At 33.5% G+C, this 20,093-nt stretch overlaps 1 protein-coding gene across 3 annotated transcripts in view; it reads left to right on the forward strand.

Annotated features, from left to right (window-relative positions):
- The window catches only part of BDP1 (B double prime 1, subunit of RNA polymerase III transcription initiation factor IIIB), an 81,799-nt gene that overhangs the window by 19,927 nt on the left and 41,779 nt on the right, over positions 1–20,093 (forward strand). For all 3 annotated transcript variants that reach the window (XM_063085919.1, XM_063085921.1, XM_063085920.1), the window contains exons 8-15: positions 2,565–2,619; positions 5,028–5,171; positions 7,616–7,897; positions 9,443–9,590; positions 14,044–14,199; positions 16,778–16,937; positions 18,889–18,980; positions 19,721–19,916. In XM_063085919.1, coding sequence (XP_062941989.1) covers positions 2,565–2,619; positions 5,028–5,171; positions 7,616–7,897; positions 9,443–9,590; positions 14,044–14,199; positions 16,778–16,937; positions 18,889–18,980; positions 19,721–19,916 — 1,233 coding nt within the window. The remainder of the gene's footprint in view (positions 1–2,564; positions 2,620–5,027; positions 5,172–7,615; positions 7,898–9,442; positions 9,591–14,043; positions 14,200–16,777; positions 16,938–18,888; positions 18,981–19,720; positions 19,917–20,093) is intronic.

Consider the following 20,093-nt stretch of genomic DNA (forward strand, 5'->3'; position numbering starts at 1 on the left):
ATCTCTTCAGTGCATATTTTTCTTTGAATCCTTGAACATGTTTATAACGGGCACTTTAACTTTCTTGTCTGCTAATTCCAATATCTAGGTCATATTGGGATCTGTTTCTGTTGAGTGTTTTTTACTTTTCTCCTTTAACTGTGCGTCACATTTTTCTGTCTTCTCATGTCTTGTGGTTGATTTTGTTTTTATAGATTGCATGCCAGACCTTGTGGATGATGTGTATCTGGATTTTGTTTTTCTTTTTTTTTAAAGAGGGTTGAGTTTTGTTCTGAAAGGCATTTAATTTACTGCCAACTCTCCTTGTTCCTGTCAAGACTTAGTTTAAGGCTTTGGTAAGGCAGATCTAGACTGGTGCTTGATCTAGGGCATTCTTTCTCAAATGGGATTTCTCATCTAACTGCAGAAAATAATTTGAGTTACTGTTTTCTAAGTTCTCTAAGGATGGTCATACTAGTACCATTCTAGATGGATAATTCATTGCATATAGTGGATGCCTTAGGGCATTAGGGCTTAATTCTCATGCTAGAACCTTGGCTGAGAAGGCTGCTCTAGGGTATGGTCCCTATATCTAATGGAGGCTTTTTTGGTGTCTTAGGTGAATGTCTGAGTGTAAATGAGATCTTTCCATTAAGGTGGGCTAGAACTCTATCATCTCGCTATGTTATATGATGTCTAGTATTTCCTTCTGATTTCACCCCTGTAGCAGCTGCTCTCTGCTAGGCCTTGTTCTCTGAGCATATGCGACCCATTCTTAGGCCAGGGACCCAGGGGGTACCTCCAGTAGGCTTTTTCTCTAGAACTATGCTCCTAAAGATTCTCTGCCTCTTCAGCTCAGTTGGATTGCTGTGCTCTGTTTCGCCTTTATCTTTCCTTTCCTTAGTTGGAAAATTGAGCCCAGGCAGAGAGCCAGGGTGGACATGAGTACATCTTGTGTAGTTCCCTTCTTTCTCAGATCATAGGCTTTTAATCTTATTCTGACTATTGTCCACTGCTTGAAAATAGTTGATGCATATGTTTTGTTTAGTATTATAGTTTATTTATGGTGGAGTTGGATGTGTGGAACAAGTCCATAACCTATCGCCTTGTCATGGCCAGGAGTGGAAATTACGGAATTTATTTTACTATCAGAATTAAAATGATTTCACCTATGAAATCAATGACTAATATATTCTTCAAAAAAGATTTAAATTGTTTTGAGCTATGTTACCAATTAGGTAAAATATGATATAGCAGTGTTTTAGAATTGAATAATGCCTGAAACCTATGGGCATTTCTCTCAGGATGTTTAATTATACCCTGTCATTTTTTGTGTAGGTAACTTTTGTTAACTTTTGAGGAAATGTTTAAAGAATAATAGGATCTTTTAAGGTAGAAATATGGTCATCCTTGAAAATTTCTGTGTTACGTGGTAATAAGTTTTATGAAGAAAAATAAAAGAATGGAAAGAGGGGTAACTTGTAGACAAACAGGAAATACAAGAAGGTGATTTCTTTGAAAGTCAGGCTAGTGGTTAGTTTCTTTTGAAAGGAAGAAATGAGCCATGAAGCAGTTTCTTCGTTTTTTTTGTGATTTTTCTCTGTGTATTTTTTTGCAATGAAAAGTTTTATTTTTGTGTTTTTAGTAAAAGCTTGTAAACCACTGATTTGTAGAATAGAGAGATTGGCTGTTTGTTCCCTCTCCCAGGAATTGTATGCCTGATTAGACATTCTCAGACACAAACCTATGCCCTCAGACTTCCTAATGACCTTAGGATGCATTGAGCCTTAAACCTTAAGCATCTTCATCTTACTGGAGGTAATCTGGAATGGAACTGAGGATGGGAATCTTTTATAAGGAAATGTGCTTTAATACATAAATGATTCCAAATGTAAATTTGGCCTGCTTCAAAATTTTATTTTTTTTCTCTACAGTCACTCTTCCATGCCACTTCAGACATATTAGAACAAAAATGTAGGTTTAACTGGATGTGAACATTTTATTTTAAAAAGTTAATACATCAATTATGTTTCAATTTAAAAAAAAAGTTAATATAAATTGAGCCTCTTTTATTCCAAAATCCAAAATGCTCCAAAATGCAAAACTTTCAAAATACTTCCTTTGAGCATCATCATAATGCTCAAAAGAAGTGTTCAGTGGAGCATTTCAGATTTCAGATTCTCAGATGACGGATGCTGAGCTGGTTAAGTATCTGCATATATTCTAAAATCTGCAGAAATCTGAAACACTTCTGTTCCCAAGCATTTCAGGTAAGGGATACTCAGCCTGTACCAGTCAGCTTAATTGATTATATGTTTGATCTGTTTCCGTGCTAGCTGAATTTATTTCTGTCCTCTGTAAATCCAGCTTCCATTGCTGATTCATGCTATTGATAAAAAGGAGGATCAGGAAGCTTGGTATAAATCTTTTATCTTTATTTTTAAAAAGGTGACTGATCTATAGGTGAGAACAGTTATGTTATTCATAAGAGTTTCATTTTAATGTTTACTGTTTTATTAAAAAAAAATCTTAACTTCTCTAATGATAGAAAATTACTATAGGTTTTTTGTTGTTGTTGTTAACAGAATAAATTTAAACGTGAAGAGAAAACAAATGGATGGAGAATAGACAAAGCATTCCGTAAGTATTAAGACCTCTTTTACATTCCACTTGGAGAGCATTAGAAATGACCTGTCTTTTGACTTTAGCTCTAGTGTGTTTTAGATTTGTTTTGTCCCCATATTGGCATGGGAAAATTTTTCTATTTAGCAGTATGGGTCTGACAGCTACAAATCTATATGCAAGGGATAATCTAAAATATCCAGAAGCAGGTAAGCAGAGTTCTAAATCTAGGAGGTTACAGAGAGACTGATGATTCCACTTCTACATGCTCTTTATTCTGAAGGAACTATATTCAAGGGGTTAATTGTTTCTGTAAGATAGAGTACCGTAGATGGTTCCTTCCAGTAGTTAATCATTCATTCAATCAACAGTACTGACCACCTGCTGCATGCTTGTCACTGTTCTAGGTATTGAGGCTATAATGGTGAACAGGTCAAATAGAATCCTGTTTTAGAGCCTTAAGTCTGATTGGATGAGGGAAGGGATACGGTTGATAAACATGATAATTTCAAATAGTCATTAATTTCTAAAAAGAAGAAAAAAGAGGGACTTACAAATTTAAATGTTTAGATTGGGTCATCTGGAAAGTTCTGTCTGAAGAGGTAGTGTTTGTATTTAGACCTGATTTGAAGGAAAGATTGACATCTTTCAGCTTCTAACTAATATTCTCATTAAAATTAATATTTTTTTTCTTTTTGTAAGTCTAGAGAAAGATACAAGGGATCTGTAAAGAAAAACAAATTTACTGCTTAAAGTAGTTTTTATTTTCTTTAATCATAAGATATATATTTTTCACGGACCTATAGTTATCACCATTTCATGTTTAGTAAATGTATTCAATTTCCATTTAGCTGTAATGCTAATTATAATTAACATTAAATAAAATGAGTAAAATTAATTAATAAAATTAGTTAAAATTAGCCATACTGCTAATTTTAGAAAAAAATCCAAGTATAGAAAGAACTTAAATTGTATAGCATGTACGTTTATTGTTTGAAAATACTCTAAGGTAGATGAGTGGATCCTACACCTAAATATTTTATTTTGTCCTCAGAGAAACCACTTCCAGTAATGGCTATTCCAGAAATGTAATATTGTGGTCCTCAACACTCTCCATTTTAGAGAAATAGTCCCGAAAACTTTCATTATACGTTTAACACATTATAATCAGAAAATAATCCATAAATCTATAAATAGTCTGTTTGGAGTGTGGAGCCTTTTTAAAAAAACACTATAATAGCTACCTGTAAAACTCAGGCTGGCTGGTTATATTGGTTACAGCATGCTGCTGATAACACTAAGGTCCAGGGTTTGATCCCTTTTACTGGCCAGCCACCAAAAAAACCCCCCACAAAAACAAAACAAAAAAATTCAATTATTTTGGTGGGTTATAGTCAAAAATTAAAAAAAATTAAAACTCATATGGTTTTTGGGGGGAACTTATATTTTGAATTCCTCTGAGAACCATGTAGAGATCCTATATGGATTCTTTGAGTGCTAACTGTGTTTTTCAGAATCATAGTTGTGGAGAGTCAGAATAGATTAAGGCTGGGTCCACAGTGAAACAGGGCCTTCAGGGATCCCAGATTTGGGTTTGGTTTCCTGAGACTGTTTTTATTTTAGTATGTATGTCTTTTTCTGAGTCCTTATAATCAAACCAATCTTGGGCTTATGTATATACAGCGCCGTTTTCTCTATGTTCACCATAAGTTTAGATGTAAAGCTTACACAAGGATTTGACTCCTGTTGTGGATTCATTATTGATTTGCTTACAATTTGCTCTTTCTGACATAGTACTGTTGATGGGTATTTGGGAGTGTTCCTGATCAGCGTTCATTTATTTCTCACTTTGCTGATACTTGGAAGAATAAATAGTGGAATGGTGTGATAAAGAGAGGGCATGTGGTGGTGCATAGGCATTTTGAGGATATCTTAGCCATTTTTGCCATTTTAAAAAATGAGTTTATATTTACACACAGTTCAAAGTGTCGTTTGAGTTTTGACAAAGAGTATACCTGTGTAACCACCATCCCTTACGGTACATGGAACATTTTCACCACTTCAGAAGATCCTTACTTTTCCTTCCCAGTCAGTCAAATGCTGTCCTTCTGGCCTAAGGCAATCACTATTTTTATTTGAATCATCATAGATTAGATTAGTTTGTTCTAGAACGTCTTATTCATGCAGTCATACAGTATGTACTCTTTTGTACCTGGTTTCTTTCACTCATCCCATATTATTGTTTGTATCCATAGTTTGTTACTTTTAAAAAAATTCTTGTTTGTTCCTTTTATTGCTGAGTAGTGTTCTATTGTGTACTTGTTTATCCATTCTTGTGCTGATAAACAAACCCATTTGCTTTTGATGTTATGATACTTTAAAAAAATAAAAACTTGAAAGATTTTTTCCTTTTTTTTTTTAAACAGAGGAAAAGCGCCCTTTTGACTTCGATTTTTTTGCTCATTTGCTTCAGAAAGTTCTTGCTGAAGAAGAGAAGAGAAAACAAAAATCCATTAAAAATCACAGTTTAAAGGAAAAGAAATCCTCCAAACCACGGAAAAATGTGAAAGGTAATGATTTTAAAAGGAAGTGTGCTATTTTACTAAGTAGTAATAATAGACTTGCACTTTTATCCCTCAGGTCTTTGAGGGTTAATGTGTGGCTCAGGTAGTTAAGATCATCAAGGCATCCAATTTGAGGGAACTGATTTTTCTTCAATCTACCAGTTGTTATTTGGACGAAAATAGTAGCTTCCTTTTAAATGTTATAATTGGTGTGGGTGGTTTATTTGAAATCTTTCTGGCATCTAGAGCATAGTTGTAGCTAATCAAAGAGTGTCAGAATTTGGGAGTGTCATGTTTTGTGTTTGGTTATTTGTTATCATTTTCCTCTGTAAAACAAATCTGGTATAAAATTCTAATATTTGTAAAAACGGACCTCTTAATATTTTGGGGTTGTGACTAAATTGTATTGTTAGGGCACAACTTATTTCTGAAGGTTAATGTTGACTTATACCAGGCAGAAAATTGTTTTTATTAGATGTTTCTATTTTTAGGATTATATTTTCTTAACTATTTGACCTCTGGTCTGTGAGGGCAATGTTCAGCTTTAATCACATAATTTAAAGAATCTTGGAACTACAGGGAACTTTATACGTTAGCTAGTTTATATTGCAGACCCTTTTGCATTCGTTTTCAGTCAGCAAGAAATAGCCCCAGAGATTCTAGGTCACTTTTTCCTAAGGTCTCATAGTGGTTGGTAGTGGCAAAGGCAGCACTCAACCCTAGGACTGTGAGAGCCTTTGTTGGGGGTCCCCAAAACCACCACCAGGTTTGACTATTCTCTAGAAGGACTCACAGGATGATTAGTACCCTCTGCCTGGCACATACCAAAATTCTAGACTCCCAGAAGGAAAGCAGTTCAGCATAAACCATGCTGTTTATACAGACAATTTAGGCACAATGAGCTGCTGGTGAGTAGCTCTTATCAGTTAGGGTGGTGGGAACCCTCCCCCAAACCAAGTTCTCAGACACAGTCCAAGGGCTAGCTTTACAAGCAGACCTTTCAAAGGAGAGCAATCAGACCTGCTGTATTAATGCTTTTCTGCACAAAGCCAGTCTAGAATTTCTTTTTCTGTAGTATGGGGCCTGTATCTTTTAAAAAGTAGTATTGATAACTGCAAAGTTATTTCATTCTTTATTTAAATTTTTTTACTTCCTATACATAGCCCTAGGAGATTAAAATAGATATATTAATTCCTTTTATGATTATGATACAGGTAATAAATAGCATGAGAAGCTCACTGTATCTTATTTAATGTAAGAACTTTTCAGATATATTATTATAAGATTTAAAATTTTCTGATTATTTTGATAGAATAAATCAAGTGTTATTTTCTCAATTTTAAAATCTTATTTTGACTTTATTATAAAGAAAAGTAAATGACATTAAATTTTATTATCTTTTAAGATTGGATATTTTTAGAGAAGATGTCTGATCAACCATGGTTTTAAAGTTAACCTTGCTTTTGGTTTGGGTGCTGACTTTGTTTAGTGCTGCTATAATAGAATACCTGAGACTAGGTAATTTATAGAGAACAGAAATTTATTTCTCACAGTTCTGGAGGTTGGGAAGTCCCAAGTTTTGGTGATGGCACCATTATCTGATGAGGTCCTCTGGCTGTGTCATCACATGGCAGAAGAGCAAAGTGAGAGAGCCAGAGGGTGTCAAACTTGTCATTTCATAATGGCGTTAATTCTACCATGAGGGCCCTCGTGGCCTAATCACCTCTTAAAAATCCCACCTCTTAATACTGTTACAATGGTAATTAAATTTCAAATGAGGTTGGGGGGGGGGGACGACAAACATTCAAATCATAGCAGTTGCTGTTTCCATGGTGGTCTCTATTTTTTTGGTTTTTTATTTAATTAATGTTTTCATCTTTTGATACACTGACTATTATCATGACTTAATAAGAAGGGCACTTCTTAATTTCTTCTTAGTAAGAAGAAATTATTTAAAAATATTTGTTAAAAAGATTTTTCATTGAAAAAGAAGTGATACAGAGGATAAAATTCTTGGACTCTCTCCTACCTATCCCTCAAATAAAATTCTTCAGATCTCCCAGGGAAAACTATTGCTAAACCCTTTTCTATGCATATATATGTGTGTGTGTGTTTTAGAGTGTATGTAATTGTTTTCATTTAATGAAAATGAGATCATATATATATTGTTCTGCCACTTGATTTTTTTTATGCAGTGTAATATGTTTTGAAATCTTTCACATTGCTACGTATAAACCTGCCTCATTGTTGTTATTGGCTGCATGGATTTTTATAGCATGAATGTGTTATAATTTATTTAGTTATTCCCTGTTGGACATTTTAGGTTGTCTTCATTTTTTTGCTCATACAAATAATTTTACGGAGGACATCCTCGAGTGTTTATTTTCTCCACCTTTAAGAATTTTTCTTTAGGTTGTTAGTATATTTATAATCGTTTCTTTTGTTTTCAGTGAAAAAAGTCACCAGTGAGGGAGTGAATGATGATCCAGTTGAGTCTATGAGTACTACAATATCAGACACAGAAAGATCTCAAAAGGATGCTCAGACAGTTGAAGAAGAAGAGTCTTTGACTTTATTGGGACAGGATTCGGACCAGGTTGCATTAGAAGAAGACCTAAACCAGAAGAAAATGAGAAGGAAGAATCAAGATGAAGTTAATGAACAGGAAGTAAAAAATCTTTTAGGAAATGCCACTGCTCAGTCAGGCCGTTCTAAAGGAGAAAAACACAAGAGTAAATTTCTTACATATTTTAATAGCATGTGTATTGCTTGAGAAGACCATGTACATTAATATGTTATATAACCTAAAAACTTTCCTTCTAGATAGTAGCAATTAGTCTTCCTTATTAATGTGTTCTGTGCTCACAGTACTGCGTTAAATCCTTTTTTTTTTTTTGTCTTTTTCGTGACTGGCACTCAGCCAGTGAGTGCACCGGCCATTCCTATATAGGATCCGAACCCGCGGCGGGAGCGTCGCTGCGCTCCCAGCGCTGCACTCTCCCGAGTGCGCCACGGGCTCGGCCCAAATCCTTTTATTTTTAATTAAAAGAGACAAGTTTACTGTGGAAAAAAAAAAATTTTTTAAAACCACATTAAAGTAAAGCAGGGAGATTTTTCTCCAAAGTTTGTTTCTAAGATAACTTCCCTTTAACAGTGATTAGAAATCACATATATATGGTTAAATGTTGCTTTTGTCTGTCAGTAAATCACAGGTTTCCATGTTCTACCTCTGTGGAATACCTACATAAACTCACAATGGGTTGTTTAACTTGCATGAAAAAGCTAGTGGAATACGTATTTCTCCCATTTTTCTTTTTTACTCTGAGAATGCAAACATATTGACACTAAGAGTTTAGGGGTGTCTTGGTCCTTTTCCTTAAGAGTTCATATGAAGACACTTCACAAAGCTCATGGAAAAGCAGAACTGAAAGATAATGCAAATCTTTCCATGAACTTTTTGAAGACCCTTCATATATACATTACTTAAAGCAGATAATCAAGTAAAGAGAGGAGGAAAAGGTAGTAGCAAATCAGAACAACTTTTCTATAGAATTTAAATTTTACGTAGGTCAGCTTCACCAATATGATTTTAATAAATGAGTGCTGGTGATTAACATAGTGTGATATAGGCATACAATATTATGCTCTTTTGTGTTTACTATTAGAGACATTACACATAAAGCAGAATAGCTTAATGATTCAGAAATCAGATTTTAGAAATCAAACAGACCTTTCTTTAAATTCCAGCTCTTTTATTTGCTAAGTATGTCGTTGGACAAGTCACTTAAGATCTCTAAATTTAGGTAGTTCTTGTCTATGAAGGGGTTAATCTTAATACCTTTTAACAGGATTGTTTTGAGTATTGAATGAAGTAATGCATCTGATAGAGGGTCCTGCCACTTAGTACTAAATAAATGGTATCTGTTACCATGTTATTAATTATTATACTTCTAAGGAGCAAAAGAATAGCCATGTCCACTTTTAGTGTCCTCACTAGACATATAAAACAAGTCAGTGTAACCACTTAAAACTTAAGCAAAATGAAAGGAAGATGCTACAAATTATGCAGGAAATATGGGCTGATCCTCAAAATACAGACAGTTGTAAGTTTATTAAATTTTCACGATGCTTTAAAAATAAAATGTATGCCTTGCAAATAGGAACTTGAATGTTGAATGGGGTAGTGTTTTGTAGGAAAAAACAATGTTATATGTCCATTCCTTTGTGCTTTAAAAAAAGAGATGTATTTTGGAATAACATACATTTTATATTCATAGACAAATGTCAGTCTTTAAGGCCTGAGGTAAATGAAACTGAAAGCAGTAAGGAACAGAAACTTTCCTGCATACAGAACATAGATGACATTGTGGGATTAGCCTCCAGTGAAAAAGTTGAGAAAAGAACTGACTCCATCCTTTCATCAAGGTATTTTCTATGACTTTAATGGCTTTATCTACATCTTCTATTGATTACTGAGAGAGGAATGTTGAAGTCTCCCACTGTATTGTGGTTTTTGCCTATTTCTCTTTTTGGTTCTATTTGTTTTTGCTTTATGTATTTTGAAGCTCCGTTGTTAGATGTGTACATATCTAGGATTGTTGTCTTGGTGAAATCCCCTTTTATCCTTGTGTGCTAGCCTTCTGGTATTGCTCTTTTTTTTGATGTTTACTTTTCAACTACAACTTTCTTTTGGTTAATGTTTGCATGGGTTTATCATTTTCTATAAAGATTTTCTCTTTGGTTTTTGTCAGTTTGAATATGATGTGTGCTGCTATGTGTGTACTTTAAACATTTTTTAATTTATTATTTGTTGTGGTAAAAAACACGAGATCTACTCTCTTAACAAATTTTTAAGTGTACAATATTGTTAACTCTAAGCACAGTGTTGTACAGTTAAATCTCTTGAATTTTTTCATCTTGCATGACTGAACCAGTGAATAGCAGCTCCCCATTTTTTCCTCCCTTTGACTCCTGGCAGCCACCATTCTACTTTCTGTTTCTGTGAGATTGACTACTTTAAATACCTCATATAAGTAGAATCATGTGTATTTGTTTTTCTGTGACTGGCTTATTTCACTTAGTGTAACATCCTCAAGGTTCATCCACATTGTAGCACATGACAAGATTTCCTTTTTTATGGCTGAATAGCATTTCATTGCATTTATATACCACATTTTCTTTATCTATGTTTCATCTCTTGGCTCTTGTGAATAATGCTGCAAGAAACATGGGAGCACAAATATCTCTTCAAGATCCTCATTTCAATTCTTTTGAATAAATACCCAGAAGTGGAATTGATAGATCGTATGGTAATTCTATATTTAATTATTTTGAGGAACCTCCATGCCATTTTCAATAGCAGGTGCACCATTTTACATTCCCACCAGCAGTGTACAGGATTTCAATTTTTTCACATCCCCACCAATACTTTTTTTTTGTGACTGGTAAGGGGATTGTAACCCTTGGCTTGGTGTCGTCCGCACCGCACTCAGCCAGTGAGTGCACCGGCCATCCCCATATAGGATCCGAACCTGTGGCCTTGGCGCTCCCAGCACCGCACTCTCCCGAGTGAGCCACGGGGTCGGCCCTTTTTTTTTTTTTTTTTTTTTGCTTTTAAAAAAAATCTTTTAAGTGATACCTCACTGTTGTTTTGATTTGCATTTCCCTGATGATTAGTGATATTGAGCATCTTTTCATATACCTGTTAGCCATTAGTTTATCTTCTTTGGAGAAAGGTCTATTCAGATCCTTTGACAATTCTTTAATTTGTTTATTTGCTTTTTTGCTATTTATTTTTTATTATTACTATTTTTTTCTTGGTGGTTGTCCGGCAAGGGGTTCCGAACCCATGACCTTAGTGTTACAACTGTCAGCCTTTTACTTTTTGGTTTTTTTTGCTTTTTTGCTATTTAGTTATAGGAGTTATTCATATATTTTGGATATAAATCCCTTATCAGATATATGTTTTGCGAATATTTTCTCCCATCCCATATGTTGCCTTTTTCCTTTATCAATTGTTTCCTTTGCTGTGCAGAAACATTTTAGTTTTATGTAGTCCCAGTTGTATAATTTTGCTTTTGTTACCTGTGCTTTTGGTGTCATATCCAAGAAATCACTGAGAAAACCAATGATATGAAGCTTTTTCCCTATGATTTCTTATAGGAGTTTTACAGCTTCAAGTCTTACATTTAAGTCTGTAATCCATTTTGAGTTGATTTTTGTGTATGGTATAAGATAAAGGTCCAATTTCATTTTTTTTGTTTTTTCGATTTTTGGTTTTTGGTGGTTGGCCAGTAAGGGGATCTGAACCCATGACCTTGGTGTTATGAGACCATGCTCTAACCAAATAGCTATCTGGCCAGCCTGAAGGTTCATTTGTTTGCTTGTGGATATCCAGTTTTCCTAGTGTCATTTGTTGAAGAGTTTCCTTTTTCCATTGTGTAGTCTTGGCACCCTTCTCAAAGATCATTTGACTGTGTATATGTGGATTCATTTCTGGATTCTCTGTTTGGTTCCATTGATATACGTCTGTCTTTATGCCTGTGCCATACTCTTTTGATTTCTGTAGCTTTGTAATATGAGTTGAAGTGAGGAAGTGTGAGGTCTCCAGTTTTGTTCTTTTTCCTCAAGATTTTGTTTTATTTATTTATTTATTTAATTTTTTGAAGTTATTCATTTATTACTATTATCATTTTTTTACATTCTGAGATGTTGCAGAGCAGTTGGAGGGGAGGGGGGAAAAGGAAAGGGGAAGGAAATAGGGTGGGAGAAGGCAGAAGAAGGTGGGGGTGTGTGATTGAAGCCTATGGTACCCCCCTCATTTCTACAGGGGAGACAAGGGGGCTTCCAGTAGTGGTTTGGTGGTTGTTGCTAAGCTGGTTGCGGATGTTGAGGGGGTGTGGCTGAGGCCCTTGGCTCCCTACCACTCTAGCTTAGGAGCATGGAGCACTTCCTGCAGCAGCTCAGTGGTTGTCCCTGGTCTGGTTGTGGGTGTTTTTTGGTTTATTTTTGTGGCTGGCTGGTATGGAGATCTGAACCCTTTACCTTGGTGTTATAATACTATGCTGTAACCAAGTGAGCTAACCAGCCAGCCGTTTAGTTTTAAATTTATCCTGCTTGAGGTTCTCTGAGCTTCTGTTTGGGAAATTCTTAGCCTTATCGTTTTATTTTTTGATTGTGGTAAAATATATATAACATAAAGTTTGATATATTAGCCATGTGTGCTTAATGCATATAATTCAGAGGCATTAATTACATTTACGTTGTTGTGCAACCATCGCTGCCATTTCTAATGAAAAAGTTTCATTTCATTTCTGATGAAACTTTTTCATCTGTAATGAAACTTTCTCATCACCCCAGACAGAAACTCCATACCCATTATGCAGTAATTCCTCATTCTCTCCTCCCCTCAACCCCTGGTAACTTCTAATTTACTTTCTGTCTCTGTGAATCTGCCTACTCTTGATATGTTGTATAAGTGGAATCATATACACTCACTGTTTCTTGTAGTTGTTTGTTGTCAGTTGAAAGATATCTTAAGTATGACTTCAAGGATACAACTAATTTTCTAAACTACACATAAAAAGTTATGCATAACTTTTTCTTATATAGTGGGGAAACAATCCTGTAATGACTGTTAAGATCCTAATTGGTTTTGGAAAACAGCTAGTTGATTTTAAAATTGTCATGTACGCAAGAGCAAAAGGTCATGAATGGTCAAGACGATTTTGAAAAACAACTGAAGAGGGAATGTATTAAGAATTTTTCTAAAGCTAGAGTAATTAAAGCAGTGTGGTACTACTACAGAATTAGACAAAAGGACTTAGTGGAACTGAATGTAGAGTCTAGGAAGAGGCATTTAAGAATCTGTTATATGGTAGATAGCTTTAGAAATCAGGGGGCATCCGCCCCCCAAAAAAACCCCCAAAACTCCATTCAGAAATCAGGGGGCAAAGATCAAAGTAACTATTCATTAGATGGTGCTGAGATATGAAAAAGATAATTTTAGATTCCTATGTTACCCTATCCACTAACTTCCTGATGGGTTAAAGACTACATGTATAGAACAGATTTTTAAAATTTTTGGAAGAAATGTAGGGAATTATCTCTGTGATGTGAAGGATTTCTTAAGACATAAAAAGCACAGACTTTAAAAGATAAGATTGATAAATTTGCAGTAAAATTAAATACTTTTGTTAACAAAGGCTCCATAGAGAAAATGAAAGGCAATATACTGAGGTTTTATGTGTAACATCTAGCCAATAAAAATATAGAGAGAAGTCTTACTGATAAGTCAGGAAAAGATTAATACTCAGTGGAGGAAAAAAAGTATGGCTAAATGTGAATATGTGTTGAAACAGTGCTAGTTAGTACATGGCCCTCACTTATATTTTTGTTGGTTGAAATATTTCATAATGCAGTAGTCCTTGCTTTGCAGAGTACAGTGTTAACTGCAACTTGTGATTATCGGAACTGTGTCCTCTCTTTACACAACTTTTGGTTAACACAGTACCATGCAGTACAAGGACTGACTATGTAAAATTTTAATGAAAGCTAATTTGTAAGTATTACTATGATTTTACATATAGTTTGATTTGTGAACCCCATTTAATTAACGCTTTTTCATTTTGGGACTTCTTAAAAACTTTCCCAAGCCTGTTAATTTGTGGCTGCTACTTTCTTTGAAGGTACAGTTCTTTATGACATGATGCAGAAAGGATCATAGAAAAGCCAACATAATGGTTTTTATCATTCCATAATATGAAGGGTCATCTTCCAAAGTGTTGGTTTTGTATATTTTAAAAATCTTTTAAATAATTAGTATAAAAATATCATAACTAGGAATTCTTGTCCTCGTGATATATTTTCATTTCCTTAGTAATCAAGATACCAGGTCAGTATCAACTGAGTCTTCAGAATCAAGCACTTCAGATTCTCCTTCATCAGAAGTTGGAATTAGAGCATTGTGTGAGGTGAATAATGCTGAGAGGAGTGGTGCAGAAGAAGGAAATATTGACCTAAAGAATAAATCACCGTGAGTATTTTACATGGCAGAATTTATTTATTTCCAATATTATGATAATAATGTTGCTTTATTTAGGGACTAGCAGAGATCGTTAATATGAAGACCATTTAATATGTAGTTATACTGTGGTCTATTAAGACTGTGATATCAAGGTTTTTCACTTGATATTTCATTACAGAAAGATTCTCTTTCATATCTGATGTATAATAGTGATACGAGTTTTAGCAAGGTGGTAACTTATGAAATTCTAAAAAAATTTGAAAGCCTAAATATTTGCTATGAGGTTTCACTTATACTTGTTTTGAGTTATTTTTCATGCCTGGTGTTAAAGTAGTAGATTTTGATACTGATGACTTTATGAAGGTGAGCATATCTTTCAGTATGGAGTACTGGCTAAATTAATATCTTCATTTGGAACAAAAGTACCATAGGAATCTCCCTTTGAAGAGATACCTCAAGATTTCAGCCTTCTTTTTTTTAATTCTCACAACTTCTCACCTCATATGGGTTTAAAAGCTGTTCAGTTAACTAATTCTTATTTTTCAGTAAAGCACAGTCACATGGTGAACCAAACTTTTTTTAAATTAAAATTTAAATTAGTCTTTAGAAAAAGCAATACATTCATATAGTTCAAACATCAAAAAGTGTAAAAGGTGTGAAGTCTCCCACCCTGTCCCTTTTCACTCTAACAGGTAACCAGTGTTATTTATTATAGTTTTTTAGAGATTTTTAAAAAGGTACATTCAAGCTTATACAAATTTATATTTTTTGATTTTTTAAAAAAACCTCTAATGGTAGCATACCGTACATAGTATTTTGCAATTTTTCTTCTGTCTTCACATTTTTACGTAAAGACCTTTCTTATTCTTTTTATAGCTTAATAGTGTTCTGTTGTATGGGTGCATCATAGTTTGTATTATCTGTGCCCTCTTGATGGCTATATAGGTTGTTTTTATAAACAATGCTTAAAATCTTGTACCTCATTCTTTTGCCTATATGCAGTACATTTTTAGAATAAGTTCCTAAAAATGGAATTGCTTGCTCAAAGGGGGTGTGTGTGCATGTATATGTATGTATGTACCCACACACATTTATACATTTATGATTTTGGTAGATACTACCAAAATGCTCTCCATAGGAAGTGTGGTTTACACAGTCCCATCAACAATGTAAGAGAGTACTTGTCCCCTTAACCAACAAATGATGTTATCAAACTTTTGGATTTTTGCTAGTCTTGATAATTAAAAAAATGCTGTCCAAGTATAGTGACCCCAACCCCTTTTTTGGCTGGGTAGGGGTAATTGATTCTTTTATTTTTTTCTCTCAGTTTTTTATTTAAAAATTTTTGTCCCAAAGAAAAGTTGAAAGAATAGAACAATGAGCATCTGTAAATAATTCCTCTTATATTTTCTGTTTCTTAATATGTTGTCACATTTGTGTGCTCACTGTCTTTCTCTCTTGTAGTCTAGTTTTAATTTGTACTTTTTTTTTTTTTTTTTGGCCGCTTGTAGTGTGGTGACCTGAACCCTTGACATTGGTGTTATAATACTGCCCTATAACCAACTGAACTTACCGGCCAGCCCCTACTTTGTACTTATTACAGTGAAATTGAGTATCTCTTCATATTTAAAACCCATTTTTATTTTTTATTTTATTTTACTTTTTGTGAGTTGTCGATATCCTTTGACCAGTTTTTAGTTATTGATGTTACTGTTTTCTGGGAGCTCTTTATGTTGGTTAGCCTTGCGGTATGAGTTTCCTAATTTGTGGTATGAGTTTCCGAATTTGCGGTATGAGTTTCCTGATTTACAGTTTGTCTTCTGATTTAGCTTTTGATGTTTTGGCTCTGTAAAAGTTTTGATTTTTATGTTTTCAAATTTCTCAATTTTTTTTCTTTTATGGCTTTTTATTGTATTTTAGAAAGGTTTGTCACTACCTCAAGGTTATAAAATAACTTAAGCATGTTTTCTCTATGGTTTTATTTAAATCTTTGGTCTACTTGGAATATAGCTAATTTTATTTTTTTCTTAGAGTTATCCAGTTTTCCCATCACCATTTATTTAATTTTATTTAATATTTACTTTAAAAATATTTTATTTTGTATTCCATTTTACCCTCACTGTTTTGAGCTGCTACCTTTATCATATGCTAAAATTATGTGTGTTTTGGAGTCATTTTCCTGATTTTCTATTTTGTTACATTTATCTATTTGCTTATGTATTAGTTCCACACTATTTTAGCTATTGATGGTGAACAGTAGTATATTTTTAACTGACAGAATATTCTGATAGAATAAGTTATAACTGATGTAAGTATGTCAATTACTTATATGTTATTATATATGTTATGTCAGTTATATATAATTATATATATATGTTATATCAATTATATATAATATAATAAGTTTAACTAATGTAATATTCTGATAGAATAAGTTAGTCTCTTTTCAGTTTTCTTTGCTGTTATTATTGTGAATAAACTTTTTTAAAAGAGTTCTTTCTGGTTCTGAAAGAGTTTAGAATTTATTAGAATTTCATTTGGACATGACTGCATGTTGGATGCAATTTAAATAACGTTAATTTTTTAGGGAAACTGATCAAACAGAAAATGTTAAACTGATCTTGAGAAGGAGACTCCAAAGACCTAAACCCAATTTAACAAGGGCAGTTGGGAAGAAATCGGTTCTTTCACAAGACACAACAGATGCAGAGAGCAAGAATTCACATTTAGAAACTTCAGTTGAAAAGGTATGGCATAAGAGAATTTATAGAAATTAAAATTACAAAAATTTTTCCTAAATAGTCAGGAATAAAAATTTTTAGTTTGTAACCACAATGTACTGTTATTAATATTAAAACAGGTACAAAAATTTACCATTAATGTTAGATTTGTTCCTCCCTTATTAGTCTCCCTTTTATGCATTTTCTTTAGAACCTGGAACATATCATTTCAAACATCCTCAGTGGTGATAAATCTGTCTTTTGTTTACTTACATAAAATTTTTATTCAAAATTATTTCTTAAATCAGGTATACTTCGAGTTATACCCATCATTCATCTAAACACAGGCAGTCACATTCCTGTTTGTCCTTTATGAACTTTATCTCTTTCTCTCTAAATATGCAAACATTTCTGTAGTTTTTAACCATAACGTATATAACATTTAAAACTTTTTTCCTCTGGAACTATTCATTTACATTTTCTTGAATCTAATTGATCTTTTTAATAGCTGCATCAGGTTAACATATTATTGATTTACTTACCTAACCATTCCTTTAATGGCGAACATTTAGGTTGTTTCCATTATTTTATTCTATCTTTTGTGGATGGTCAATACCTTGGGGTTATAAGGCTGGGCTCTAACCAACTGAGCTAACTAGTCATGTTTCCATTATTTTTTAACTCTTCTAAATAAAAACAATTTTGTAAATAGGACTTTCCTAAGGAAACAAAGGATAAATTTCCAGAGGTGATGGGATTATTGGGTCCAAGATTATTTTAAATATTTTTATGACTCTTTTATGCATTGTCAAACTGACAGCTAAAAACAAAGAACCTATTTACATTGTAATAAGCATTAAATGAATGGTCCTGTTTCCTTAATATCTCTGCCAGAGTTATGTTGAAATTTTTTTATTAATGCTAAAACACTTTAAAATTAAATTGCTGGTCTGTTTTTTTCCCTCATGTGAAATTTCTTTTTTTATGATACTTTTATAGTATAGTTAATATTATTATAACCTTGTAAGATATTTACTGAATTCTAGAAAATTTGGAACACACAGATTCATGTAAAAATTGAAGCAAAAATTACTTGTAATTTCCTTATTTAGATGTAATCAATCTTTTCACATATTCTTCCAGGTTTTGTTTTTTTTTTATAAAATTGAGTAGTGATATCAGCTTGGTTTTGTATTCTTTGGTACTTAACATTTCGTAAGTACTTTTCCGTGTCATTAAACATCTTTGGGAAACATGGTTTTTAGCGACATCTTAATATTCTCTCAGTGGCATGTCACTGAATTTACTTAACCATTTATTTTTTATTTTTTATTTTTTATTTTTACTTTTTGGCAGCTGGCCAGTTTAGGGATCTAAACCCTTGACCTTGGTGTTATAACAGCATGCTCTAACCAACTGAGCTAACTGGTCAGCCCGTAACCATTTATTAATTATTGGATAGTTTGTCTTTTTACAACATCTGCTATTTTATATAATGTTCCAATGACCATTCTAATACTTAAAACTTATTTCAATTATTTTCTTAAGATAGTCTTCAAAAGGATATTACTGGGTCAAAGAATATGAACATTTTTAAGACTCTTGATTCATATTGGTAAAAGGCCTTCTAATAATGTATGAGATTATCTGTTTTTTTTAAATTTTGGACCGGTAAGGGGATTGCAACCCTTGGCATGGTGTGGTCTGCACCATGCTCAGCCAGTGAGTGCACCGGCCATTCCTATATAGAATCCAAACCCACGGCCTCGGCGCTACCAGCACCACACTCTCTTGAGTGAGCCACGGGGCCGGCCCATGAGATTATCTGTTTTATACTATTCTCACCTGCATTTAGGACTTTTGAAAAATCTCTAGTTAGAAGTACAAAAAATGAAATTTTATTGTTTTAATATTCATTTATTACAAAGTATGAACTTTTTATGGTAAGTAGATTAACTGTAAAAAATTAAATTCACAGAATCACTTGGAAAAGGATAAAATGAGTACATTTGACATTTTTGGAATGGAGAATATGGAGAGAGAGAACTCAAAAGCTGAAACTGTATCTAAGTAAGTATTTAGGAAGTAGTAGAAAAATAGTAACTCTTGGGAATGATTGTAATAACTTGTTTTCTACTTGATAAAATCTGAATTTTATTTTCAGCTAGTGTACTTTAAGTCCGTTTTGAACTATAGGTGGTGTTGAAACATTTTAATACTCTCTGTGCTTGTTATTGTAGATATAAATTGTGTGAGCCCATTTATAGCAATTACATTTCTCCCTCAACTTACTCCTAAGATTTTAACAAACTCTTACTAAATAAATGAATGGTTATGGTGAATGTTTCTGGATAATTTTATTTGTAGCAGGGGATTTCAAAAGGGTTTTAACTTGAAATGGAGCTCTAGAACAGGCTTCACTCAAGGTGAATCTGACCAATGGATTCTGGGCCATTCCAGGGGCATTGTTTATACCATAACTTTGGACTAATTCCCTGGAGTTGTACATTATGCAGTAGTATCCTGAATGAGGAATAGTGTCATATCCTTGTCAAATGTAGATTTTTCCAATTTTCAATGAAAATTTGACTTAAAAATGCTTTTTATGGTCATGCTTCCAAGATTATATCTGTTCCAGAGAATAAGGTGTAAAGTTATGAATGTCTTTAAAGATGTTCTTGAGGATACTTGTGAATTATTTTGTCTTCCAAATGGTTTATATTCATACCAGAGAGAAGGAAATACTGAAAAACAAGCAAGTTTGTGACTGCAGAATAAACATTGATTTTACTCCTTTGTGGTTTTTCTAGTTTGAGTGAAAAAATTTGTCTTCAGGAAAGTAATCAACGAAAGACTTTCAGAACTGCACGACTAATAAGGGGCCAGCTGCAAAGACCAAAGCCAAATGTAGGTAAAGCCACTGAAAGGAAAGAAATTCTCACTTCACAAGAAAAAATTGGGGCCAATGTAGAAAAGAATGAAAATGTATCCTGTGTTGACAGAGAAGTAAGTACTTTGGTTTCTCCCTACATTTTTGTTAAACAAGTACATAAGCCTTAATAGAAGCTTCCCTTCACGCCTTTTAAAAACAATAATGCCACATAATTTGTGTGCATCATATTAAATTTATGGTCAAAATCTCACAGCCAGTAGTTTTGCTAATTGAGAACACATTTTAGATTT

The sequence above is a fragment of the Cynocephalus volans genome, chromosome 2, assembly GCF_027409185.1.
Source record: "Cynocephalus volans isolate mCynVol1 chromosome 2, mCynVol1.pri, whole genome shotgun sequence".
In the NCBI taxonomy this organism is placed as follows: Eukaryota; Metazoa; Chordata; class Mammalia; order Dermoptera; family Cynocephalidae; genus Cynocephalus; species Cynocephalus volans.